The sequence below is a fragment of the Pomacea canaliculata genome, linkage group LG4 (assembly GCF_003073045.1).
Source record: "Pomacea canaliculata isolate SZHN2017 linkage group LG4, ASM307304v1, whole genome shotgun sequence".
NCBI lineage: Eukaryota > Metazoa > Mollusca > Gastropoda > Architaenioglossa > Ampullariidae > Pomacea > Pomacea canaliculata.
This window is the reverse complement of record NC_037593.1, coordinates 1,940,206-1,966,244: the sequence shown is the minus strand read 5'-3', so window position 1 is coordinate 1,966,244 and position 26,039 is coordinate 1,940,206. Positions and strand designations below refer to the sequence as shown.

The 26,039-nt window shown below is 37.9% G+C and overlaps 2 protein-coding genes across 3 annotated transcripts; one reads left to right on the top strand and one right to left on the bottom strand.

The window, feature by feature from the left end:
• Positions 1-120: 120 nt before the first annotated feature.
• On the bottom strand, positions 121-6,898 carry LOC112561683. Its single transcript, XM_025234295.1, has 5 exons — positions 5,784-6,898; positions 4,268-4,382; positions 3,283-3,428; positions 2,370-2,514; positions 121-1,791 (listed from the first exon to the last, which is right to left on the bottom strand). Exons 1-5 carry the CDS (start codon positions 6,452-6,454, stop codon positions 1,786-1,788), a joined length of 1,083 nt encoding a protein of 360 aa, XP_025090080.1. The 5' UTR covers positions 6,455-6,898; the 3' UTR covers positions 121-1,785.
• Positions 6,899-7,039: 141 nt separating this feature from the next.
• Positions 7,040-24,961, top strand: LOC112561682 (integrator complex subunit 2-like). Of its 2 annotated transcripts, none has more exons than XM_025234294.1 (23): positions 7,040-7,440; positions 7,781-7,919; positions 8,529-8,631; positions 10,197-10,310; positions 10,619-10,749; positions 13,938-14,120; positions 14,449-14,618; positions 15,205-15,330; positions 15,488-15,559; positions 16,191-16,305; positions 16,762-16,830; positions 16,982-17,116; positions 17,504-17,849; positions 18,150-18,276; positions 18,881-19,035; positions 20,785-20,986; positions 21,365-21,493; positions 21,594-21,837; positions 22,087-22,200; positions 22,581-22,688; positions 23,045-23,150; positions 23,945-24,112; positions 24,379-24,961. In XM_025234294.1, exons 1-23 carry the CDS (start codon positions 7,142-7,144, stop codon positions 24,534-24,536), a joined length of 3,513 nt encoding a protein of 1,170 aa, XP_025090079.1. In that variant the 5' UTR covers positions 7,040-7,141; the 3' UTR covers positions 24,537-24,961. The 2 variants fall into 2 exon arrangements, with proteins under 2 accessions (XP_025090079.1, XP_025090077.1); XM_025234292.1 differs by having other exon boundaries at positions 10,158-10,310.
• Positions 24,962-26,039: the final 1,078 nt, after the last annotated feature.

The window sequence follows — 26,039 nt, the reverse complement described above, 5'->3', positions numbered from 1 at the left end:
TGCACACTGCTCGCTTTTATAAACATGTGACACATTATGCTTTACCCAATTGATTCAGCTGTCAAACTGGCACTTGACTCCCTATACTAGGATTAGGGAAGGAAAGGCAGCAAAGAAGAGATGGACACTGACCTTACAGAAAAGCTTTCTCATAGTGTGGTCTCGAACACCTTATCCCCAGCAACCCAAGATTAAGGGGTTGCCTTTTCATTTTTTAGTTTTATATCTTCTCATGGTGTTCTCTGTATTTTAAAATGTTAATTGGTTTACAGATGGAATTTGTGATTATTTCTATCAAAGGAAGTTAGGAATTCTATGGGTTAATTACATTCCGTACAAACTAAATCTGAACACTGATCTAAAGGAATGATAATGCTTGCAGGATAAATGGAGTATCATTCTGATTTGTAGTGTTGAACACCATTAAAAAAATAAAAGTTTGTTCCCTGAGGTTAGTTGCAAATCTCTATATGTTTGCAAAGCAATATGAGTCAAGATCTAAAGTACATCAAAGGCAAGCACTCTCTGCTGTTCCATACCACAGGTTTCACAAGGAAATAAATTACAGTAAGCCATCATGCTTGCATATTATTTGCCTCCTTACCAATTAGGTGCAGCACATTGCTCTCTAACCCCCAATCTTCTCCAACAACAACTACTTCCTCCAAATGCAATCACATTCTTTCTTCTTAACCCCTCTCTCTCTCTCACATCCTCATTCAACACATAAATATACAATCTGCTTTGGAATATGTTTTTTTAGAAATATAAAAAAGATTTATAATGTATAATTTTTAACATGAACAGGTTCACTTATCACTTTTCATGAGAAATTGATTTTGACCATTGATATTCAGTATACATTATTTCATCACTTCTTTAATGTGCACTTAATTGTTTTTTGACTGTGTTTAATCACATTAAAACATAGATAAGCTTACTGATGACGAATGCAGAAAAAAAAAAATTAAACAACACTTTGCATTTGAAAAACAAACTCTCTGGCAGGGGAGATAATAAACAAGAAAGAAGGTGATAATTTGTGTTTGCTTGGCATTTGTTAAGTAAATGTCCTTGTCTTTAATTGACAATATTTTAAAGATATTTCTGCTTGCTTTTTGTGGCTACTGATCTTGAAGTACATTCAAGACCTTAAGTCCTATTAAAGTATTAGAAAAATCTTTTAAATTACCTTTAGATAATGTGCTAAAACAAACATCTTTTCCCTGGACTGCTAGACATCATTCTTGATATCCAACATTAGTTTCTTAAAAATAATGTACGCTGAAGTTAAAATAGTTTTCTCTTTTAAAGATAAATTTATAAACAGAGTAATTCCCAGTAGCATAATAAAATGTGTTATGTTCATACACATGACCTTCATTTTGACTGGGACAATGAAGCTGAGCAAACTTTTCTTTAGAAACCTATTGCACCCACAAATCTTACATGACTTTATTTACACAGGAAATACACCCTGCAAGATCAAAGGATATTTGGAATAAAATATCAGATGCATTGGCTATGCTAAAGGTGGAAAAATGGGTTGCTGCATCATATAGTACTATAACTTGTTAGTCAATAAGCCACAACCGTTAGCGAAGATGTATCCACAATTAAAGCTTCCAGTAACTAGGAAAATGACAGAGCAGCACTGGATGTGTAGTCATTAAGTTGGAAACACTGTCTTTCCAGAACATTCTGGGCATATGGATGAATGGGATGAACTGCTGCTACCAGTAGTATGCCCCTCTCCACTCTGTCAGCAGTATTTAGGCAAATGTCCTACTCCTGCCCCAAAAGAAAACATATACACACACCCAAGTCAGAAGATAAAGCTGAGATAGGACAGAAAAAAATGACTAGGGTAGGTTATGAAATTTAACAGGCACGTAGAGTATTTTTTGCTACTGGTATCTGCCAAAACCGTAATATTAAAAGAAACACAAGTGCATTTACAAACCATCCCTACTCCCAACCTCCCACACCACTAACAATAAAACCATCAATGTCTTTTATCTAGATTAAAAAAAAATAATACTCATCTTTATCATTGTCTTTAAACGATGGTACATAAACGACACTAACCTTTGTTCCTCAAATAATGGATCAGAGGCGAAACAAATTCTTTTAAAGATCCATATTTTCTAACACAGTTTTGATACAAATTAATTCAGTACATTAGCATTCTTGCTTAATTCAGAACAATGAAAATTCTGATGTTTTATTTTAGAGATAAACAATACACATTTAAAGAAGCATTCTCAAAATTTTGTTAATGTCATAATTATCATCCATCTCTTTTAGTATCAACTAATGTAATGTATTGATACAGACAGTATTGTTCATGTGTAATGACCAAGCAATACCTGACTGCTGTCATGATGACGACCTGCAAGTTTTTGCTTTTGGCGAATGAGGTGCAAATGTTGCAAGCGAGCCCAGGCTGCCAAACACATGTTGATGACAATTTTATTCTGCACTGGAAGTGACTTGACAGACTTGTACACCCTCCTAAAACAACAGCCCAAGTGTTAGCACTTAAAGTTGATGCTGAAACTGACACTTGGATACAATCTACATATGAAAACTACTCCAAAAATATTTTATTAAAATCAAAGTAAGATTTAAGTATATGTTATTATTTATGTTAAAATAATAAGCAAAAAGTATATACTAAAATACAGGTACACTTATCAATTAGGAGATACATAAAGTGAAAAAAAACCCATAGCATATAAGCTGTAGAAGAACTGTACTGTTATTGGTGTACCATGCCAAGTAAAAAGAAGCCAAACCAACTCGTGATGCCTTTTAGTATTCACAATAAATTAGGAATCTGATACCTCAGAGTACAGATCGAGTTTTCCGTAGTCAAGTGCATTTAATATGTTCCCAGAAAGTTGTTTTTATTTCACTGCTTATAAATTACAGTTTTATGAGTAATAGTGGTATCAACCCACATTAGGTAATGGTCTATGATCAGTGCCCATGCTCAAATCCTAAATGAAGAACAAATAACAGCAAATTTATATATGAAACAGGATAATACTATAAAAAATGCTTTTAAAACTAATGCATACATAAACTTAAAGTATAAAACAAACTCATTGCTCATTACTTGATACAACTGGTGGAAAAGATTATGAGTTATAGCACTAAAGTCACATTTTCAAACACAAATTCTTCCAACACTGAAAACAGTATGTCCAATATTAATCCAAATGGTAATGATGACTAATGCATGCTCCCATATTTTCTGGTGCAGCTCTTTGAATTCACCTGACAAGGTTCTTTGCCTTATGTGTGTAACCTCGCTGGATTAAGCTGTATGCCCAAAACATTTGGCAGCGTGCAACAGTGAGAGGATCACCCATTTCAAGTGCAACACGGAGTTGTTTCAAGGACAGCTGGCCTGCTATTACTGCCTGCCGGTCGGTCCACAGAATTATTATTTAAATTAATAACTACAAATTCACAGAAGTATCAGAAAGAAAAGAAGAAGAAAAAGGATCAACATTTAATTGGGCATTCTAGCACAAAGTTCACAACCTTTTAAAATGCAAGAACAGAACCATCAAGTGGAATAAGCACCAACTTAAAACTTAAGTCCATTACCAAAACAAAGGAAAATCATAATCATGTACCCATTAAAAGCAATCATTATATACTTATGTAAGCTTCAGCAAGATGGACGTGTTATTTGAAACTTTATAAAACAAGCTGAAAGTTAACGAATCAGAAACCAAAATTATTTTATTGTGTTTTCAAAAGAAAAATAAAACTCTCTTGAAAAATGGAAAAAAAATGCACCAGAAACCCTCTTTTTGAAAGCTTTCATCTGTACCAGTTTACCAATTTCATGCTTAAAATTTATCAATTTTTTTCAATACCTTACAAATAAAAACAAAGTATCTAACTCTCCACCCTATCAAATATGCAAGAAACAAACTAATATCAAAGTGAAAAATATAACAATACACAAAACAATTGTGGATAGGCAAAGGAGAGGTATGGATGCACAGAAGGTTTCCCATCATGTAGAAATGAGCGTAAATCATGTAAGAAAGTTTAACAAATGTAATTTTCTGAGTAAATTTTTGTCTGCTACTGATCAATAAACCCTCCAATACTTTTATCAATTTTAGCTGAAGGTCTAAACAACCCAACAATTTAACTTTGGGTTTAAAAACCTTTGCATTCTATGAATGAGAAACCATGTGCAAGTGCACACTCACACAGAAATTTTATATAGATATATACTGACATGGTGCTTGAAGTACTCTCCTAATGAGGAATGAGCGCCACCTAATGTTGAAAGCCATGCCATTGTTTCCTCAAGTATCATTCGTTTTGATATCTGCAAGTTCATTCTCCATCCCCTGAAATGTCCAAAATTTCAATAAAGTGTTATTCCCTCCTAAAAGTATTATGGTAATATGTAACATCTAACTCAATATGCAAAAGGGTTTCAAGAAATAAAGTGAGCTGTTAAATGTACTAGAAAATATTTATACTCATCTGTAAATCTATTTTACTCATCAGTGAAATAAACATGAAGATAGCGTACATCTTTTTCTAAACAGTCTCTTTGTAAAAAATTGCACAACTGGGAAAGATCAGATGAAGACAACAATGTGGACCTTACTCCAACCCATGCATGACTTGAATGGACTGACCAAATCAAAAGATGGCTATTACTGATTGCTGGCAATTGAACATGGACTAGCTTCACAAGCCTTACAAGGTGAGGCCAAACAACGAAGTGTACCAATGTTCTTTGAAGTAGATTATGATGATGGTGGTTATGATAATGATGGTGGTGGTGGTAGCAAACTACCCACTCTTGCAAGAGTAATTAAAGGCATGCACATATACAAGGCATTTATAAAATAAGGGAACAGTTTGTTCCAGGCGAATGGCCATAGAAAAGGATTGTGAACAAAATGTACAAGTCTAGTTTAAGGAATGCAAAGGTGAAATGAATCAGAAAAGGACTGGAGAGAACGAGGTGGAGTGAAGATCTTAAGAAATGTGGATAGGTAGGTGGGAGCAAAGTCATAGAGACACCTGTAACAGGACAATGACTCCCACCAGCTCAGATATGTTAAACAGCAAGAATATCTCCACATCATGGCAGGCAACATGAAGCCAGATTACCATCTTCCAACATTCTGTGATGAAGTTCAGAGGCCAGAAACTTCTATTTATAATGTGTAAAATAAACTGAGAGTATCAATATCCTCATGACTTTAGTGTGCATGACTTTAGAGAAGCAGGTCTCTGGTTCAAGGTTTCCACTAACCACCCACATAGCAGGGAAGATAAAAAGCAGGAGAAAATGGGATGTCCTAGAGATGCTAAGCCACTAGGTTCCCTGCCTCTGGGACCTTGTAGCAGAAAAACAGGCTGACTTTAAACAGGCAGCCACATGCATACTGTTAAACAGATCATTTTAGGGAATAATCACTTGGTCTTGCATAATTATTGATGTCTTCCTTTTTTTTATGGGTAGACTATAGGCTGGTCCAATTAATTGTTTGGCCATTCCTTCATCCAGGGAGGGGGGGGGGGAGGGGATGCCACAGGATTATAATGTACAAAATAGACATGTAATCCAATGATACATAGATATGTAATCCAATCATATGTAGATATGTAATCCAATCCAAAATATAACTTAAGAGAATCCCAGTTGGGATTTTGAAATAGTTTCCAGAGTCCCCTTTTAACTGCAATGAAGTGTTAAAAAAAGTCTTAAGAGTACAACTTGCATAGTTTACCATGCATAGTCCAGTCGCTGCAATGGCCAGACAGCTACAATATCAATCATATATGGGACAGCAAAAAATTCCACATCTTCAAGCAAGTTCATGTCCCATGTTGCGTAGTCAGGCAGACAGTCATGAAATGCATTAAAATGAGCTATATTCTTTATAAAATGTCGTCGAAACTTCTGACTTTTGTGCACCATGAGGGCTAGGCAAGAAGCCAGATGTCCATTAACATAGAATGTGCATCTGCTCTTTGGTACAATAAATATGTGTTGCTCAAATACTTCACTTTGCTGATTATCTCCTTGTGCATATTGCTCCATATCTGGTACTGAGTACCTTCGATTGAAGTTTTCTTTTGCGAGCAATCTTTCTTGCTTTGGTTCTCCTTTGAGAAGCTGTGTTTCTTCTAACTGCTCTATTTCTCTTTGGAACACTACATGGTTTACTTTAATGTGAGGTTTAGCATTTGGAGTACTTCTACTTATAGGGCCAGCTGAAATGTAATATCCTTGCGCACCTCCAAGTTGCCAAAAGTCGGGCAGTGTGTGATTAAAGGCGAAGTACAGTTTTGTTTGGCCACCCCTGAGATCTAATGCCATCTCCGAACATTGTTTAGTGTAGATGTAAAAATTCTTTATTGAGTCATACGTCCTACAAAGCACAAGGAAAAGAGGCATTTTTGTTCGATTATAACTCCTGACACCGATTTATTTACTTAAAATTCTCTCATTAATTTAATGATGGAAAAGTCTCCAAGTTAGGGTGCATGTGGCATCTGCGTAAAATGAATGTTGACAATATTATGCATACGCGACCATTATTGCGGCATTTGACCAAATCATTGCATCGCTCCGCTGCAGACGACAAGGGAAGCACATGAAAAACAAAGCGTCTCCTCCATGTATACATAAACTTGGAGTACTTTAAAATTATTTTGCGCTTTATGTAATACATATAAAGCCCTATACTATCTCGGGAGGCCAGATCAGCTGGTCTTTTGATCAATACGTATGCTTACTGTGCCACAAAACATTCATTATGACGGTTGGAAGCCGCTTTAGCTTTAAAATGTTGGACTGGAGCACAAACGAATAGTCTCATGAACATTTTATTTTCTAAAAGAAAGTACGAAACTTTCAATGTTTTCAATTTCAATAATGTTTCTGGTATTTTTAATGCTTTTGAAGTTGTCTCTACATTCCTCGAAAAACAAAATCCGAAAGAACTGTTCGCACGATTTACTTCCCCTGCTACATACGCTTTTCTTTCACTAAAATCACTTTGTGTCCATGGAATGGCAGACGATAGATGAAAGGCTTTGACTACACGTTACGTTTCAAGGAGGGAAAAAAGGCCCAAAAACCATGGCTTCTTACTTGCCTGGAATCAAAATTCCTGTTAAGACTCATGTTTTTGAAGCGATGCAAAGTGTCGATATCGAAACTTTTGAAAGATGCAGCGAGTCAGAATTACGGCCAATCCTTCCCGCTCTAGTCCGTATGGCTCTTTGCTCTCCATTAGATTCGAGTGAACGGGGTGATCGTTTGCGAAAAGCCACTCTTAAAATTCTTTCCGGAATGGAAGTTGTTAACAATATCGTTGGTTTGTTATCCATTGATTTTAATGCCCTAGAACAGGACGTAAAGAAGGAACAGCAACTACGGTACGTTAGAATATAGAAGCAGAAAAATTTAAGGTTTATGATTTTTATATCTCCTATTATTAACATGAATAGTCTTATGTGTGCCCAGTATCAAGTGTTATACGTTTCGTTTAACAGTTTACATTTTTTTTTATTCATGGAATACAATAAAGTAATTTGCACCAATAGTAACAAGTCTATTGGAATTGAAAGCCTGGCATTGATGTAAGAAGCACAACATGAAGTACAAGTTATTACAATGATCATCTTTTAAACAATTTAAAAAACCCACAACTTTTAAATTGTACTGACATATGCATTTGACAATGGAAATATTGTGCTTTTAATTCGGTTTCCGTAGGGCAAAGACAGGTGGGTCTCATACAGAGAGCTTGCTGATCTCACAGCTTCCTAATGGACTTGCCCTTGAATTTGAGAGAAGTGATGCAGCACGTCGCATTCGTTTGATTTTAAGCCAGCTGCTTTTTGTTATTTCTGAGGTAGTTTTTAATGACTATTAAAATTGTTTATTTGCTGATTATAATTTATAATTGATCTTTTAGACGATCACACTTTCAGAATTTTTTTTATCTGAAGAAGTGTAGATGTAATTGCCTGTCCAGGTCATTTTTGTTTGCTTTTTGTTTTTCTTTGCATTGTTCTTTGTGAATTGGACCTTGCTTGTTGTTTTGCAGTTTGCTCTGGTTTGTTTCGGTTTCACTCCTGTTTATTTAATTGCATCACTCATTCACATCATTTTCTTTTCATTCAAGAAACAAACATTGTTGATGTTATTATCTTTTGTTGTCATTTGAAAAACAAAGAAAATTTGGAATTAGAAGACTTGCTGGGTATGTATTAGTGTTATATAGCCAGACCATAGTGTTTCACAAGAAAGTAATAAAAGTAATTTTCTTCATGTCAGAACTAAATGTCTTGGCCATACCTAGTATTCTTTAGTGAGTCATACCATGCATGCATTCTTCTCGCTAGGTCTTCCAGACAAGGGAAAGAAATCCTTTTCTTTTTTAACCTTACATCTTCTGTCAAATTTGGATTTATTAATACATTTTATGCCCCATTTTGTGTGTGTGTTTTCTTTTTCACAGTTGAAGGAGGGGAAGACTGGCCACCACAGCTTATCTGATGAGCTGTTTGAAAGTCCTGTGTACTTAGAAGAGGTATCAGATGTGCTGTACATAGCACTTGCAGGTTTGTATCTCTTGCTAAAGTGTGGGCTAATTTATCTTTATTGATTTATTTAATCTAGAATTTTAGATTTTTCAGTAAAAAGTTAGTTCGGTCCTTTTATTTAAAGACCACAAGAATAGAGCTCCTGAAAATTTGTTGATGTTATCATCGAAAATGTTTTTTTGCAATTTATAATCTTGTGTGCTTGCTTTGTTCACATGTCAAGCCCTCAGTTATATTCTACCTTTTTCTGTAGCATTTCAGTTTTAATATATTATGTTTAATTTATGTTGTGTTTAGCACTTTACAACTTTGCTGCTCAAAATAAAAATGCTTCAAAGGACCCTAATCCATGCTTCCCACTTTGTGTTATATAAGCTTAAATCTGATCATGTGACACCACTTCTTTTATCACTGAATTTCTGTCCTTGCCTGCATTTACTACAAGGTGGCTTCACTCCGCTGTTGTCTCCATGGCCTTCCTTTAGGATATCTTAGTTATTTATACCTTTTTAGCTCAGTTGGTCTCTCAAATCTGTTCATGCTGACTTCCTGCATATGCCACATATCAGATGGGATAGGTTCAGCCGCTGCTCTTTTTCTTTCTCTGGCCCTAGCATCTTGAATGCTTTGCTATCATCACACATTTACCACCTTTGATGCTTTCAAGTCTGACCATAAGACTAATTTTTTGTCTACGAATACTTTAAATACCTGGTAGCTATCTTTTCTCATCTCATACCTTCCCTTCCTGTTTGAATGGGTGTCTGCTTTTCATGTAGATGCTTTCTAGTGAGTGTTCTGTGTGTGTGTGACATTCTAATCCAATCATGTCAAAGCACATTGAGCTTGGTGCCAATAGGAATTATAGAAATATAGAAATTATTATTATCATGGAAAAATATGAGAAAGGTTAGAGTGATACTGCGACCCTATGCTCCTCAAAGGAGCAACAGGAATAAACTAAGAGTGATACCAGTGAACAAGTAGGTCAGGCACAACTATCCTTTCAACCTTTTCAAATACAATTCTAGGGCTGGCATGGGAAACAAGATCTAAGAGACTTTAAATGAAAAATGAAGCAAGGGCTACTATAGGATTTCACAAGTAATTGCCAATTCTGATTATCCAGTAGAAACTGTAAACAGTAAGTCCAAAGAAACTTAAAGTTTTGACTAAAGTGGCGAAGAAGCCAATTCACAGAAGGTGACAAAAAGTACATTGTTCAAGCCATACAACACATCCATATCCACCCAGCATGTTATTATACATCAGGCACAATGTATATTTTATTTGATGCTTAGACTGGAATGTATTTGGCAGTGTGAAGCAAATTCACTTTTATGAGAAAAACTTGGTTGTAGCTTATAGGTAATTTTGTCTTGCTTTCCTATCAACTGCTAAAAGTCATTTAATTTATGCTCCTTGTTTTTTTTTAAATTTTATTTATGCTCCTTGTTTCTTCATTTCATTTACATTGTTTCTTTCTTCATTGCTTTTCATTACCCTTGTCTCTGATTCCCTTTATTTTTCTTGTGGTTCAAAAGAATGCTGTTTAGATATAACAGTATTAGGTTGCAAAACAGAGTTACCTGGACTTCTGGCCTTGGGGGATGTGGCAGAAGCACTTCTTTGTCTTCCTCATGGTAATGAACTGCTGTGTCAGCTTGTTGCAAACTTCCCAGAGTCCTTTATGGAAGGTGAGTGTTTCTGCCTTATCTGTCACCCAAGATAGTTTTGAGTTTAGTCATGCCTTTTGAGAGAATGGTGAAAGCTTTCTTTGGTGTTTGGGTATTTTTTAAACAACTGATCAAGTAATGTATTTTTAGTGTGGGTTTAAAGGTGCTTAACCCTTTCATAGCAGATAAGTATAATTTAATAACAGCCCATTTTAGTAAATATTTAGTAAATAAGTCAGTATTTGTTCCTTTTAAAAAAGAACCCTGTAAACTGAGATAGACAAAAGAAGCACTGCTCGTCCATGTTTGCCTTGATTTACTGATTACAGTTTGCACAAGCCTAGTGTCACATGGGCAGCGAATTGAAGAGGATAGTGCTGGCAGTTGTCAACGACTGGAGATGTTACGCATGTTAGCCGCTATGAACCCACGGGAGGCTCTCAACATTCGTGCTTTGTGTGTGAGTAGAGAAAGATATTAACATTGTTTGTGCAGTTATTTGCCAGATTGTTTTTCCATTGTGTGTTGCAACTATTACTTAATAATATTTCTTTGTACTGTACCGGATGACATGAATATATTGAGATCACCTTCTAGCTACCTCAGATCCTGCTGTCCAAACCTGTTCTTGTCGAACGACCACAGAACCGTACGACATGAATTCATTTCAGCCCCCTGTTATCCCCACCTGTCATGCCAGTGAGCAGTCAGCTCCAGTTTTTCACCCGGCTGCGCACTGGTAAGATGTCTGTCAGCTACACTTGTTTCTGCAGTCTCTTGGATATGCCAGTGCAGCCTGTGAAGTTCGGTGAAGGCTACATGCTATCCAGCATATTTGCAGTATCGACTGAGAGAATGCCCATCTTGTTCATCTTTTCCTTGTAAAGGGTTGCTGCTCCACCACTGGGGACAAGGTTGCATACAGGTGGTCTGAGATGAATCACGGCAAGAAAGTATATGCATTGGCCTGTTCAGTGCTCTTATCTTTAGAGGGGTATAAGGTAAGGCTAGATATCTACACTGTCTCCTCTCAAGACATTGAGTGACAAAACAGTTACACGATACAGATACCTTGTTCTTTTAAGAGAAGGACCGGATGGAGATGGCCATGCAAGAATGTGTTTCTTGTGCCCTCTCTGTCGATGACCATATGGATTCAAGAGTTGTCTAATGCATATTTAATTTAGAGTATTTGGAAAGTGGATATGAAGAGGTCACAGTATGTTGCTCCACAATGCATGCTGTTTCCTTTCGTGCAAGGTATTCATGGCATGCTGTCGGTCGCTGCGGCTTAACACTTCTACCCACCTCCTTGCCAATGTGTGACGTGTGGTTTCATGACCATTCGGGAAGCAGAGGGGAGTTGCTGTACTTGTGTAACCTCTGATTACACTTTGGCATGTGGATATGTGTTTATGTAGCACCTAACTTTAAGCTGGGTCTTCCCATGACTACTCCTGTTATTTCTTTCTAGTTGATGGCTGCAAGTCAATGAGTGCTGGCAACAAGCATCACTGCTCTTAACATGGGCAACTCTTTTGTAGATTGACATAATCGTCTAAGCATTCGCTGACATTGGTGATAAAAATTGCGGTATTTTGATACACATTATAGAAGACCATTCCTGAGGGCTCAGATGTCAAATATACCCACCAGTGTTGTCAGCTGTATATGTGCGTGCATGCGCATATTTACATGTGTGTGTTCAGAAAGAGGTGGAAGTGAAGAAGGGTTCTTGGTTCACTGGCCTTCTAGTACATTCTTTTCTTGGTTCAAAGCTAAGGGGGCACTGGAGACCCATTCTGGATCTCAGCAAGCACAACACTTTGTCCTTGTGTCTTGTGTCTTGTACCTTGTGTCTCTATGTAAACTGTCAGGCCTGTGAGCGGCATTTGCTGTAGCAATTTTTGCAGCCAACATAGACATGGCAGTCACCTAATGGCATGGCCTGAGGCACCTGTCAGCAGCCCACCTTTGGTAGTTGTGATGAAGCCTGTTGAACTATACCTGACATCTTGGGTGTTTACCCAGATCACAGAAGCGGTTATACCCATCGTTCGCATGAAGGCTCAGACTACAGTATCCACTTGTCTGGATGTTTTACTTACGCACGCTGCTTAAGACAGCCAGAGGATGAAGTCTTACTTGATTGTCCTTATGATCTTACTGACAGAGTTGGAGTGGTTCTTTCACTCAAGTCAGATTTATTGCCAAAGCAGATTTTCATCCAAATGAATGAGATTCCTGACACAAATCATCAAGTCTCTCTAACAGAGGTGCGCTGGATACCTATCAAGTCTGTGGCCAGCCTGTTTCAGATTCAAACAGCTGGTCAGCGCAGGAGTGGTTAAGACTTTCAGGTCTGTTTAATGCAGCGGCAGACATCAAGGGAATACTAGATTCGAAGAATGCCAAGAGTCACTTTACAGCTTTGTACGACATAGGGGGTTAGGGTTAAGTGTTCCCTCTAGAATCCTGCACCAGAGTTTCCAGAAGGTTCAGCTGGGGGCTCATCTGCTCCCTGGTTTTTGGGACAGCAGGGCCAGTAGTCTAAGGAAGAGAAGTCATTGCACAGTTACTCACTTTAGCTTCTGGCAGTGTGGAGAGCACTACAGCTTTAGTGGTAGGCCTATTAGAGGAAACCAGTAAGATATTGTCAGACAACTCCACGGCAGGGACCTACTTAACGTTGACAAAGAGGCCCCCTCTACCTCCAGCTGTGCCTCCAAGTGGAGATAGTGTCCTTGGTGGTACCACAATCTCAACATATTGCTGTTAGAAGGCTCATTGGCTTTGCAGAGGCCTTGAGCAGGAAGGGACAGATTAGTCACTTCAAGTGGTCCCTAATTCCGGATATTCGCCCCATTGTCCCAAGCGAAGGTGGCGGATTGTTTCTGGGACTGTTCATTCAGAAACTACTGGCACCTATTACTGTGAAAAACTATAGATATACCTTCTGTCCTTTGGGTCATGGGATGTAAGGACCAATAGTGATATTTTGTATTGTTGGCCATTTCATTGCCTCACACTGTAGATCACATCCTTTCCATCCTTGACACTGGGCTCCAACCTTCTTGAACTCAGCAAACTGAAGCCTGTTTTGGCAACACAGCATGAGGCAGGTGTGACAGCCTGTCCGGCCAGCCCAAAGGCAGCATTCATTAGCACAGTTAATGGCGGCTTCACGTCCTACAGCCCAGGTGGAATTGGGGTGGTCTCTTATGTCACCTTGCATATCACCAGGCTACAGCCAAGGTGGGTTACCACTCCATCCACTTGTTAGTCTCCACATAGTTATGTAATCTGGTACAGTACAAAGAAGAAATACCATTTTTGGTGGTAAAATTTCTTTCTTCGAGTACTTACCAAATGACATGACAGCTAGCTGCTCCCTCCTGCCTCTCTGCAGAGGGTTCCAGACTCAGTCCAGGAAAAAAACTGGAGTTGAGTTCTTACTGGCTTGACAGGTGGGTATGAGAGGGGGCTGAACTGAATTCGTTTACTACCATTCTGTGGTTGTTCCACTGGAACAGGTTTGGACAGCTGGATTTGAGGTAGCTAGAGGGTGATCTTCACATAGTCATGTCATCTGTTAAGTACTCGAAGAAAGAAATTTTACTACCAGTAATGGTATATTTTTATGTCTAGGTGCAGCATTGTACCATGCCAGGTTTGGCTGTGGCCCTGTCACTGCAAATGTCAGATACGTTACAAGATGTTGATGATGCAAGGGATGGAGATGATGTGGTAACATTTCTCAACTCTTTACTTCTTGGAAGTCATCAGGGGATCCGCAACTGGTTTTCACAATTTATCAAGGCTGCACAGAAAGTGAGCATCTGTGAATTTGTGCATTTACATGTGTATCTGGAGACATTGTATAGGTTGGGAAAAAGAAATTTTGTGTGTGCGTGCATGCACATTTATGCAGATATGTGCACATAGGACTCTGAAATGTGTGTACAAATGACATTTGCATGTGTGTAAGCAGTGATGAAAATGTTATCCTGTTTATCTTTGATTGGTGACCCATTGTCTTTGCAGCTGTTGGTATTAATCATTTCAGTTCTTAAATGAATTATGACATGGTGTTGTGCAAAACGCAGATATGTATTATGAAGCTGGATTGACTGGTTCACACTTTAGCTTCCTTGTGCAGAAACCCAAAGAATCTTGTGGCTGTGTGCTGCATGCTATGCGCCAGTATCTTCTCAAGCGGCTGGTGGCATTCATTCCCAAGGAAGGACATCCACTTGCAGAGTCTGCTGTTATTCCGGCCTCAGCACTTATTCGTCTCTATGCAGCACTCAAAGGACTAGCCACGTTAAAGTGTGTTACCTTGGGATCTCCTAGAGTCTATGATTAAGTAAAACTGCTACAAAGCTAATTGTTTTAACCTGCAGAGCAAATTAGGCTATGGTAGAAAGGATAAAGGGGAGGAATGCACATATACAGGGTCTGGGTTTTATGAGCAAATGTGTTAAACTTTGTTTGATTTGGTGCTGTTCTTTTGCATTTACCTAAATGAAACGTATAACACTTCACTGCTAAGTGAAATTTGGTTAAAGTACTGATTATTTTGGAGAAGGGCTGAACTTGCCAGTATATTGTCAGTATAGATATAATGTACAATTACTGTACATTCACTATTTATTTTATGTTGACAAACATAGTACCTTTCATTCATTTGTTTATTTAATGGTCAGTAGAAGCATTTCATTAATGTCATTTAGATGAGATACAGACTGTGCTTTACAGCTGTGCATCTAGATTCTGAATTATTTCACAGATTGGCTAATCTTCATGTTGTGTCATACATATCTTCATGCTGTGGCATACATACTTAGATGAGGAAAGAGTTACCTGCAGCAGCTGCAAAATTATTTTAGTGGTAAATCCACTTGCTGTGTCTCAGATATTCAGATGAGGAGATGGCTTACCTGCTGCAGCTGCTGACTTGCCATCCTCCACTGTCTTCAGCAGGAAAATACTTTGTGTCTTTGGCTGTGTGTATGCTGATAGCAAATCCTTTACTCCTTAGGTAAGTGCAACTTTCAACTTGTTGGCACTGGTTAAGGATAAAAAAACATTACAAATCTCATAAACTAATTAACATTTATTGTTAAATGACGAGATCAATTTTGATTGATAGTTTCTGCGTGAGCTTATGAACATAGACATAACTATTCATGTTACAGCGGCATGGATGAAGAACAGAAAATGATTAACTGGATTTGTTGGCTCATGTCTACAGAGAATACCAACAGCAAGTAAGTGAAAGCATACTTTTATTTTTGATAAATTATTAAAGACAAAGAATTGTTGCTTGAAAAGCTAGGCATCTCTTTTATCTTTAATATAAATAAAGAGATTTTATTTTGTGCTTTTTTTTGTGGCAGATAGCTAATTTCTTCAAGCCATTTTATAATTTGGATATCAGCAGTGTGTTTTTATTTCAGCAGCATTAGATAATACCCTTGTTACTTTACATTGCCAGCATTTTTTCAAGTTCATAATTTGATGAAATCCTTTAACTCATCATATGTCTGTTTCATCTGCCCACAGATTAATAGTTGCATCAAATTGTTTTACATATCTTGGCGTTTTTTTGTATGACTCTTGAGTTCTTAGAACATTATCTTTTCCTATCAGATGCTTCATTTGATAACTTTAAAACTGACCTTAGACTTATCAAGTAGAGGTGCCCTTTATCAGTCATGTTCAGTTCTCAAATTCTCTAAAACATTTAAGCTGTGTGGCTGTTCTTTAGGGTGTACGTAGTTTTTAAAAAAATTGTTCTTAATTTTTTTTTTTTATAAAAAAACCTTACGACCTCTCTTACCAGCAACTGATAGCATTGTGTATTTGTTAACTTGTTCTTTTTGTTTGTTTGTTTTATAGAGAGGGCAGTAGCACAACATTGTTTGGCGAAATACTTTTCCTTGTAGCATTACATTTCCACAGCAATCAGGTGTCAGCCATTTTGGATCTTGTGTGCAACACTCTTGGGATGAAAGTGAGTTTTGTAGAAATTTGCTACTTTATATTTTAGATAAAATATTCTGAATAATGCCCTTCTGAATAAATCGTTCCAAACTTTTGAAGATTTTAGTCACTAAAGAAATGTAACATTATTTGTGAGGACTTCATAGAGAGAGAAGAGAGATTTAGGATCTGACATTGACAAGTGGGAAGGAGTACATGGACCATTTTCTCAATGATACCACCCACTGCCCATGAAATATATAAAATTGGATATAATTAATACAAACACTGTATTTGTATTGATATTGAATACAACCATGTAGATCAATTTTATTGAAGGCATTTCACAACTAAAGAGTGCGTACAGTAGCTTGATTGTAAATTAGCTGAATTAAAGAAGCTGAAGTACACCATCTCAAATTCCAAATCAAGCAGAAGATAAGTTTTTAGGGGTTGAATGAATACATAGATATGGTTCTTTATGCAGAGCATTGTGAAAGCAAGCAGTTTGACACGTCTTCGGCACATCTTCACACAACTGATCTTCACTGAACAGGTACACCGTGTCCTTTTTTTGTAGACAACACAAAATGATTTTCTTCATTTTAAAAATCAGTTAAATGTTAAATATATGTTTTATATTTGAATTTGTTTGAATTTTTATGTATGAATGAAAAGTGAATGCTTAATTCATGTTTTTTCTGTAGGTGGTGGCAGCTAATGCAGTGAAGCTTCCAGTTACAAAAGGTCTTGATGCTTCATGTTCAGGCTATCTCCCCATTCACTCCATTCTCCAGCTTCTTAAAAGTCGTGTGTTTTCGCGCCACAAAGTTCCAATTAAGGTAATCAAATATAAGTATTATTTTAGACACAGTGCAAGTTTTAAAAGAGTTAAGTTATTATTAAACAATGCTGATGTGGTCGCTATACAACTGAAAGAACTAATATAAAATGTGTGGATGTATATGTGCACATTTGAAGGAAGAATATGACATATTTAAGATCAAAATTTATAAAAGCATAATGAAACATCTCTTGGCAACAAAATAGAAATACAACTCTCTTTACAAGTACACTACACATGCAATTTAATTTCTTTACTTTTAATTAGGAGCCAGCTGTAAGCGCAGAAAACTAATCCCAGTATGATTGTAAGGGGAGGGCACTCTGTTCAAGATGTGGACCCCCCCAACTTTCTGCAGTTTAATAAGAATTTTCTTTTTAAACAGGACTGGATATACCGACAGATATGTGAAAGCTACCTCCCTTTGCACCCACTTCTACCACAATTGGTGGAATGCTTTGTGAGCAGCATCATACCAAAAGGACTGAAGTTTGAGCAGACCAACCAGCCAGTCACAGAGGCAGAAATACTTGCTGTGTACTCAGACTTTGTCACAGGTGGTAATTTAGGCACTTTAAGAGAAGACATGCAAGCAAACAGGAAGAGGGGCTTGAAAACAACAAGGGAGCTTGAAAAAGCCGAGGAGGAGAAAAGCCTTGCTCCTCGACTGCTGATGCTGTATTATGTGCTGTTGTATCAAGATACATTGCTGTCAGTCTCCAAGTCACCAGGTGACGAAATTTGTGTAAACAATATTTACTTTATTTTTTTTTAGGGGAGGTGGGGACGAGAGTTGTAGATGATGTTTATTGGGGAGTTTTCGGTTGTTTTTTGTTTTTGCTTTTTCTTTTGTTGTTTTTTTTTTTTAAGAACTAAATCTGATAAATGGAGGAGTCTCACGTATACCTTTCTGTAATACTTCTGCCTATGGAACTAGGAGATAATGAAGAACAATTCTAGGAAGCATGGGGTTGCTGCATTCAGAGAACTCATCAAATTTTATATCTTAAGGTGAGTTTGTCTTCCTGCAGTGCTGTCCCTGCGACAATATACACCATACAGTGAGACAATGATGTCACAGATCCCCATCAACTACCTGGTGCAACAAGCTCAACAACGACCTCATCAGTGTTCTGGGATATTTCCCCCACTGCTTCGGTATTTTTTATTTCCTTATGTAAACTGGGCTGTATTGTTTCTTGAAACGCTGTTGCTTATTTCTGTGTGAGTTGCAAACTTAGGTTTTCAAGAAAGACAAGTTAATCATAGCAATAGAGACTTGTGGTCTGTTATTGCATATTCATAGGGACATTTGTGCATTGGTGGATATATATATATAGAGAGGGACAAGATGTGTTGATACATTCATTTCTGTGTAGAAACTAGATGTGCTGATCTCTTTTATTGGAATTCTAGATGAACTTATACAATAAGGGTTGGTCTAGTGACACAGTTGTTAGCGCTTGTTGCCAATACAGTGAAGGTTGGCTGTCCTGGGTTCAGCTCTTGTCTTGGGCACGCTGTTCTTTCTCTGCATGTGGCATCTGTTTACAGAGCTGGCTGCCTTATCATGATATAGCCTTAGTCGCTGGCTCGGCATAAAACATCAAATACCTTCCCCTTACACAATGAGAAGAAGTGTGCATGCATGCGTGGATCTTTGTACTCAGGCAGATGGTCATAGTGAAAGTGAGGATAGGTCTAGGGATTGAGTTTACTTACAAGACTTCATACATACATAATGAAAGTGAAATGTGTGCAGATTGCTGGTGACACATTTTCCTCACCTCTGTCTGGTGGAGGACTGGCTTGAAGAAAGTCTATCAACATGTGGGCCCAACAGCTGGTATCAACGCTCTCTTTCTGCCTCATCTTTACAGCCCACAGCCAATGTCAGTGCACAGTCTCTTCACCAAGGTAATATCATTCTTCATAACAGAGAGGTTTTTTCTTAGTTTTTAATCTTATTATTTTCTTTCTCTAGTTTGTATATTGTACATTTTTATGCAAACTGAAGTTTTATTTCTTATAATTTATCATACTTATGATGAGCAAATAGGAATATCTGTTTTTTCCTGCAGTTGAAAAAATTGTCTTAAAATTACTTTTATTCCTTATTGTTTCCCAAAACAGATGGCTTGTTTTTGCTGTCTTTTTTATCTCTCTTATCATCTTTAATGTGTGGCACTTTCAAGCATTCTCAAAATGCTCATCCATTATTTTTTAAATATTTTTTCCTCCATTGAAACTTGAGTATTGTTGGCCTTGATGAAATCAATGATAGGAGCATCAGACTTCTAGAATTTGCACAGAGCCAGAGACTTACCTTAGCCAACACCTTATATCCCCACAAGAAATCAAGGATAGGCATGTGGCGCTCACCAGATGGATTGGTCCATAATCAAATTGACTATATTCTGCTGCTGAGATGCTTCAAATCTAGCATCAACAAGGCCAAGACAAGGATGTACTCAGGCAGTGACATAGGTAACGACCATCACTTTGTTCTAAAAAACCTAAAGCTGAAAGCAAAGTGACTCTCATACACTCCCTGAATTCACTTTGATTTCAAGAAGCTGCAAGACCCAAATGTTGCAGAAGTCTTCAGGCCACAGTTGGAAGAAGATTTCCTCCTCTGAACCTGGTAGACTGTGATGTAGACACCCTTGCAGGAAAAGAGTTGCTGAGGTCAATAGCCTAGGAGGTTCTAGGGCAGCATAGGAATAAGAAACAGCCATGGCTCATGAATGACATTCTAGATCTCTGTGACCAAAGGAGGGCCTTGAAGAGAGAATAGAAAAGCAAACCTGAAGCAGCTAAGATATGAACTGTGCCATCAAAAAAGGAATGAAGGGAGCTAGGGAGAATTGGATCAAGAGTCAATGCTGGGACATAGAGGATGGAAGGACAAGAGGTAACAGCAAAAATGTGTACCAACTTCTAAAGACCTTAGTCACTGAAAACAGCAATGGCCATCTTCTCACATGAAGCAATGCTGTACTCAGACGATGGACTGGACACTATAAAGACCTGTTTAACTTCCAGAAACATCCCCCAAAACAACCAGGCTATAGACAGTGAACCTGCATACCTAACAGTCCTATGGGAAGAGGTTGAAAGAGTTGTACATAGCCTGAAAGGAGGAAAGTTGCCAGGCGTTGATAATGTTCACGCTGAGCTGCTCAAGAAGAATGTGTCAAAGAATGTGGGAATGGAAGGAATGGCCCACAGAATGGATGCAGTCACTAATCATATCCCTCCCCAAAAAATGAAACAGCGAACAGTGACAGAACTACAGATACATAAGCCTTATCAGCTGTGCATATATCTGTGTGATCCCCATGACAGGTGCTGGTCAGGGGACGGCTGACTGACGGACTAAGTCTTGTTGTAGCTGCTGCTTCTTCTGTACTTATGTTGCAGAGAGTTCATGATGCAACACTGCTTCTAGGTACTGCATCAACAGGCAGCGACCAAATGGTGCATGATAACAATAGTTTATAACTAATGTCCTAATGCAACACTGCTTCTAGGTACTGCATCAACAGGCAGTGACCAAAAAGTGCATGAGTGCATGATGACAATATTTTTTAATAAAAGTCGTGTTTGTTGATCAAGCTCATCTGTGTACTAAACCTCAAAGGGTGTTCTCACTTGTTGTTTCAGCTTTGTCTTGTGTTAGAGAGAACCCAGCACTTATGATGCAGCAGTTAAATACCCTACTACAGATGCCTGCAGCACGTCTGCAGCAAAATATGCAGCATATTGTGGACTGCTTACCACGCTTACTTGGTGAAGGGGTGCCTCGAAAAGTTTTGGACACCATTCAGCGATTATGGTTCCAACTTCACTCTCTGTCACCTCGCAGGTATGCTGTCCCGATTTGGTGCTGTATTTATTTCTCTGGGTGTGTTTCCATTTTTGTGCTGGTGTTTGTGCATGCATGCATGCACGTCTACATCTATGCATCGTTTCTAGAAGTCTAGCACATGGTAAGTCTTCTCTGAAGTAAAGAAACTTTCTGCACTGATGCTTTTCTTATTCTGGATCATATTTTGGTTAAGTTTTTCAGATTGAATGTAGTTTGCTTTGAGGATGCATGTGTATTTTTTGTTAAGTTGTGAGCTACGCAATCCAGAGTATTTGATGTTTGTAACTGCTGTCTGAGGTATTAACATCTGATGACAGTTTTCTGAAAACTTATCTTTCAACAGTTTTAATACTAATCTGTTGTTCGTGTCTACAGTTTGCGTTTAAAGACTGTCAATGCATTACAACCACAGCAACCAGGTCTTTTGAAAAAGGAAACATTCACAGAACAGGATGTAGTCGTTGACCCACTAGTAGTGCTGCGGTGTGACCAAAGAGTCTTCAGGTGAGGAAATGTTAACATGCGGGAGGGGTTACTAGAAATGAAGAGTTTTCCCTGTTATTATTTGTTACATATGTGCACTTATTGATTGGTTTCTCTGAAGGTGTCCACCTATCCTGGGAGTGATGCTTCATGTACTGTCTGCATATCTCCAAGCATCTGGTATTTACCTGCAACAGCAGGTCAGTGCTATCTCTGTTGCCAATGCTGCAGCCACTGTCAACACATGGGAGGTCACACGTGTGGAAAAGGACAGGCAGGAGCTCAAGAGTGCACTCATTGCTGCACAGGAGAGTGCCTGTCTGCAGATATTACTGGAAGTTTGCCTGCCAACACCTGCAGAACAGGTAGTTCTTTATAGTTTTTCTTTGCTTTAGCACCTGAAGAAGTTTTCCTGTTTCAGAAATGATGGACAAAGTTATGAGGATTATAATAAGAAACTGTTTTCAGGTGCGAAAAATTCTACTGGAACAGTAATAAGTTGTAATGAATTCACCCCATACTCAAGTATGAAGACATCACCTACTGCTGTCAAAAAAAGAAAAATCAGGGTGTTAGGGTGTTACATGGATTTTTTTTTTTTTTTTAAATTTCAGGAGAGTGCTCAGGGTGAGATCAGCTGTCTTCGAGAAGTTCAGTGTGCTGTGTTTTCCTTCCTTCATCAAGCATTCATCAAGGATCCATATTTGGCCAAACTCCTTCATTTTCAAGTAAAAAGCACATTTGTGCTGACTTCAGCACTCTACTGTATAGCTCTGAATTAGTGTGGCAGATAGTCAAAAAACATGCATATGATGATTATGTGAGAATACAAGGTCTAACATTTAAAGAACAAGTCTGAAAAAAAAGGCATCTTAGTGGCACATTTAGGTTTAACAGCTGTAAGGATAAAAACTCTGTAAAATTACTTTATTTTAAAATGCAACAGTATTTTTGTACATTTTGTCTCTTAGTTTTCTGGATGCAATGCCTTTGTTATAAACTTTAACCCAAGTTTATTGATTTTTATAGATTACTATAACCTGTATTATTTTTTTTTTATTATTTTTTTTTTTTGAATGAAGGAAGTTAGTTCAGTCTATGTTTTCAGGGTTATCCAAGTGAGTTACTGCCATTAATGGTGGCTGGTGTGCCTTCTATGCATATTTGTTTAGACTTCATCCCCGAGTTGCTGGGTCAGCCACAGGTTGAAAAACAGGTCAGCATATCTTACATTCATTAGAAAGATGAACACTTATAAATCTTGATGGTGCTGTGCAGGAACACTGCACAGAATGTTTTGTCACATTTCATCTGAAGATGAAGTATAAGTTGATGAAGTGATGGCACAACTGCTTCGTAGTTTTCCTTTTCAGGTGAACATAGCCAACTATTTTCACTGCTTTTATCAGCCAGAGATCAATCCCTTTCCCAAATCATTTTCTTTCCTTGCTATCAAAAGATTATTTATATCAGCGCTTTTTACAGCTTTTATTTGTGCCTTGTAGTAAATTTTGTTTTGAAGGTTGGATGCTAAATGTGAAAAGCACTGTATAAAACCTTTGTGTGTGGCAGGTGTTTGGATTCCAGCTTCTGGCTGCACTGTGTGCTCAGTATTCCTTGCCGAAGTCTATGAATGTAGCACGTTTGGCTCTCAATGTCATGTTCACACTTCTCACAGGTACCTGCCTTTTTGTGATTTGTAAATATTGAGATGTTTTGTGCTGATTGTTTTTTACTATTTATTCAGCCAGTACAAATATTGTTTTTTTTCCTGTTTTTGATGCAAACACATCAGACATTAGTAAAAATAAAATAGATTGAACATAAGCTCTTTTACATAGTCTAAAAACCAAAGAGATGAAGGAAGAAAAGTAGTTTATATACAGTTTAGCAAATGTTAAAATGTCATATATCTCTTATGGGCATAAAAACCAAACCTATTGAAGTGCCAACATGTTAAGCATGATGGAGAAGCACTGCTCTAAACTTTCTGGATACACCCTGTTCTTTATTCAAACTTTTGAACCTACCACTGCTCTCCTGGTTACACTGTAATAAAACTTTCTGGAGCTATGTAATTAAGTTTTCTGGAGCTACCATGCTGTCATCATACTATTCCTAATGTCATATAAACCACCATAGTATGTTACTACCTCCACTGTTTTGAACTTCGGCAGTTCAAGAAAACGAAAAGCGTGCAAAATTGAAAGGATAAAAAAATGAAAATTGGCACTGAGTGTGGGGTAGTATTATTATCTTATGAATTCCAGTATGGGAGCTAGCTGACTGAGCAGAACCAGCCAGTTTGTTCATTAGTTTCAGATCTACGTAAAGCCAATGCATGCTGCACTGTCTTGATGATGTCTTAAAACATTATCTTAGCTGTTGTATAACCTAGCATTTATTGCCAAATTTCCTCATGCTATCAGAATTTTTTTTTTTTTCATTCTTGATATTTATTTTTGCCTGCAGCTTATGAGAGCACCACAGTGTGCCAAATGTTTGCCAAAACTGTGCCATCACTACTGACACTGTGTAAAGTGTTTCCTCCCCTGTGTAACGATGTTACCTCTCTCTTGATGCAAGTGGCACGTATTTGCCGCTCCCAGCTGGCCATCACGAGTCATCCAGGTGTCACAGGTAAACTAATGCACCCAAAGCTGCATGCTTAAAATATTCATGAAGGTAACCTTTAAGTGACGGTTATGTGCTTACATGGTCTTAGTTGATGTGTGTATATGGTGTTTGCATTTATATAATATATGCAAACACCCACAAAGATAGCAATATTCACAGTAACATTGGTGAAGTCTTCTGGGTTCTAGGATTTTTAAATTTTGAGTTGCCTGCAGTAATTAAATATGGTTTTAAGAGCATAAATGACAGAATATAAAGTATATTTGCAGACACACACAGAGAAGAAGCACCTCCTAAAAAGCTGAAGCTGGCAGGTGATGAAGAAATACAGATCCATTCTTCAAATTTCCACACCCTACTGGCACTCGTGCAAAACACCTTTCGGCAAATCACAGAAATTGCTGTGGTGACAAGTCGTCTTTACTGATATGCTGCTGGGCTAGAACCAGATTTTTAGGAAATCACAACTAATTCTCTTCATTCACATTCTGTGGAAAGTTCACTTGCATGTGAATGCAAAATGTATATAATGTATAAAATGTATATTGCTGCAGGGCAGCTCTTCTCAGGACAAACTGATGAGGCAAATGTGATAATTTTTTACCTGACCACTCAAAACCCATCCAAATACCCCCTCCTCTAGGTTTGCATGGAAGCTGTAGCAGCTTTCACAAATCAGGGCCAATGTATGCTGACACAGGTATGAATGTGAGATAGAAAATGTCTGCTCGTGTACAAATCTGCTGGTGTGGTTGCAAAAGTAAAAGCTGGTTTTTTTTTTTTTTAAGTTTCTCTTTTTGTTTGTACTATTAAGATGGACTGGAAACCTCTCAATAAACAGTGTTTCATATGTAAAAAGTCTTACTATAATGAAATTATGCAGGAATTTTAAATTTTCTCTATCATATGGGCTTGTGTTTTGGTCTTAATTCATTTGTAGAGTTCTTGCCTTGCCGAGTTATGGGTATGAGTAACATGAACATTTCCATGCTGCATCTTCCAGTAGGGAAAGGAAATGTACCAAACAAGCAAAAGGGTTTCCTTCAGATGATGTCATTTATCCCTTGGTGCCGGTTACATTACTTAATTGGAACTAGTCATCAAGGAGAAAATCTGGATAGACACAACAGTTGACAAGACCCAGCAGGTGAGAAGCTCCTGCAGGGAATGACCAGTCCACTCCTTCACATTTGCTTAGTGTTGAACTTCCTGAAGGATGTCTGAAGTGTCGTGCCAAGTCACATAACCCAGACCAGCTTATGCTGCTTGGCTATTGTAGCTTTTGGGAGAGATCTGTAGAAGCCTCCTCAGGCACTTATACTTAAATGCTTGGATTCTCCCGTTTCAACAAGCACTCCATGTTTACCATCCAGATAGCAGGATTATCATTACCAGGGACTTGTGTAGCCTGCATAGCCTGAAGGTGCTGCTGCACCAGATCCTCTATCTAGTTTTCCATAACTGCCTTTATGCCCTTGATGAGTTAGTTCAGTGGTTCTCGAAGTCATAAGTCAGGTGGTCCGCGGCTGACAGTCGTCATATGTCAGCAAAGTGATGTTTAAAGTGATACATTCCTTGCATTAACATTTTAATTACAAAGAACGAAGTACGTAGTTTATTGCCAACTTATTACTATACTACTGTCACAAAAAGACATTTAGTTTTGAATTAAAATGAAACAAATGCGGCAATTTAAATTTGAAATTTATAGTACAGAGTAATTTTTAGGCCTTAGTGGTCCGCCATATTTTTTACTTAGGCCTTGGTGGTCCGCCATAGTTTTTACTTAAGTAAAGTGGTCCGCGGTCCGAAAAACTTTGAGAACCACTGAGTTAGTTCACTGTTTGATACTTGGACACTGCTTCAGGATTGCCTTTTCTCTTTACAAGGCTCTCCTCTGGTAATGGCGTGATCCAGTGGCACAACTGTT

What these genes read in the sequence shown, in the direction of transcription:
- LOC112561683 (XM_025234295.1), bottom strand. Translation starts at nt 6,454, where the DNA reads ATGCCTCTTTTCCTTGTGCTTTGTAGGACGTATGACTCAATAAAGAAT. An exon ending in GAGAGTACTTCAAGCACCAT is followed by an intron (nt 3,429 to 4,267) that starts GTCAGTATATAT and finishes ACCGACCGGCAG; the next exon opens with GCAGTAATAGCAGGCCAGCT. An exon ending in AAGGCAAAGAACCTTGTCAG is followed by an intron (nt 2,515 to 3,282) that starts GTGAATTCAAAG and finishes CTGTTGTTTTAG; the next exon opens with GAGGGTGTACAAGTCTGTCA.
- LOC112561682 (XM_025234292.1), top strand. Translation starts at nt 7,142, where the DNA reads ATGGCTTCTTACTTGCCTGGAATCAAAATTCCTGTTAAGACTCATGTT. An exon ending in GTCAGTCTCCAAGTCACCAG is followed by an intron (nt 17,850 to 18,149) that starts GTGACGAAATTT and finishes GTCTTCCTGCAG; the next exon opens with TGCTGTCCCTGCGACAATAT. An exon ending in TGCCAACACCTGCAGAACAG is followed by an intron (nt 21,838 to 22,086) that starts GTAGTTCTTTAT and finishes TTTAAATTTCAG; the next exon opens with GAGAGTGCTCAGGGTGAGAT.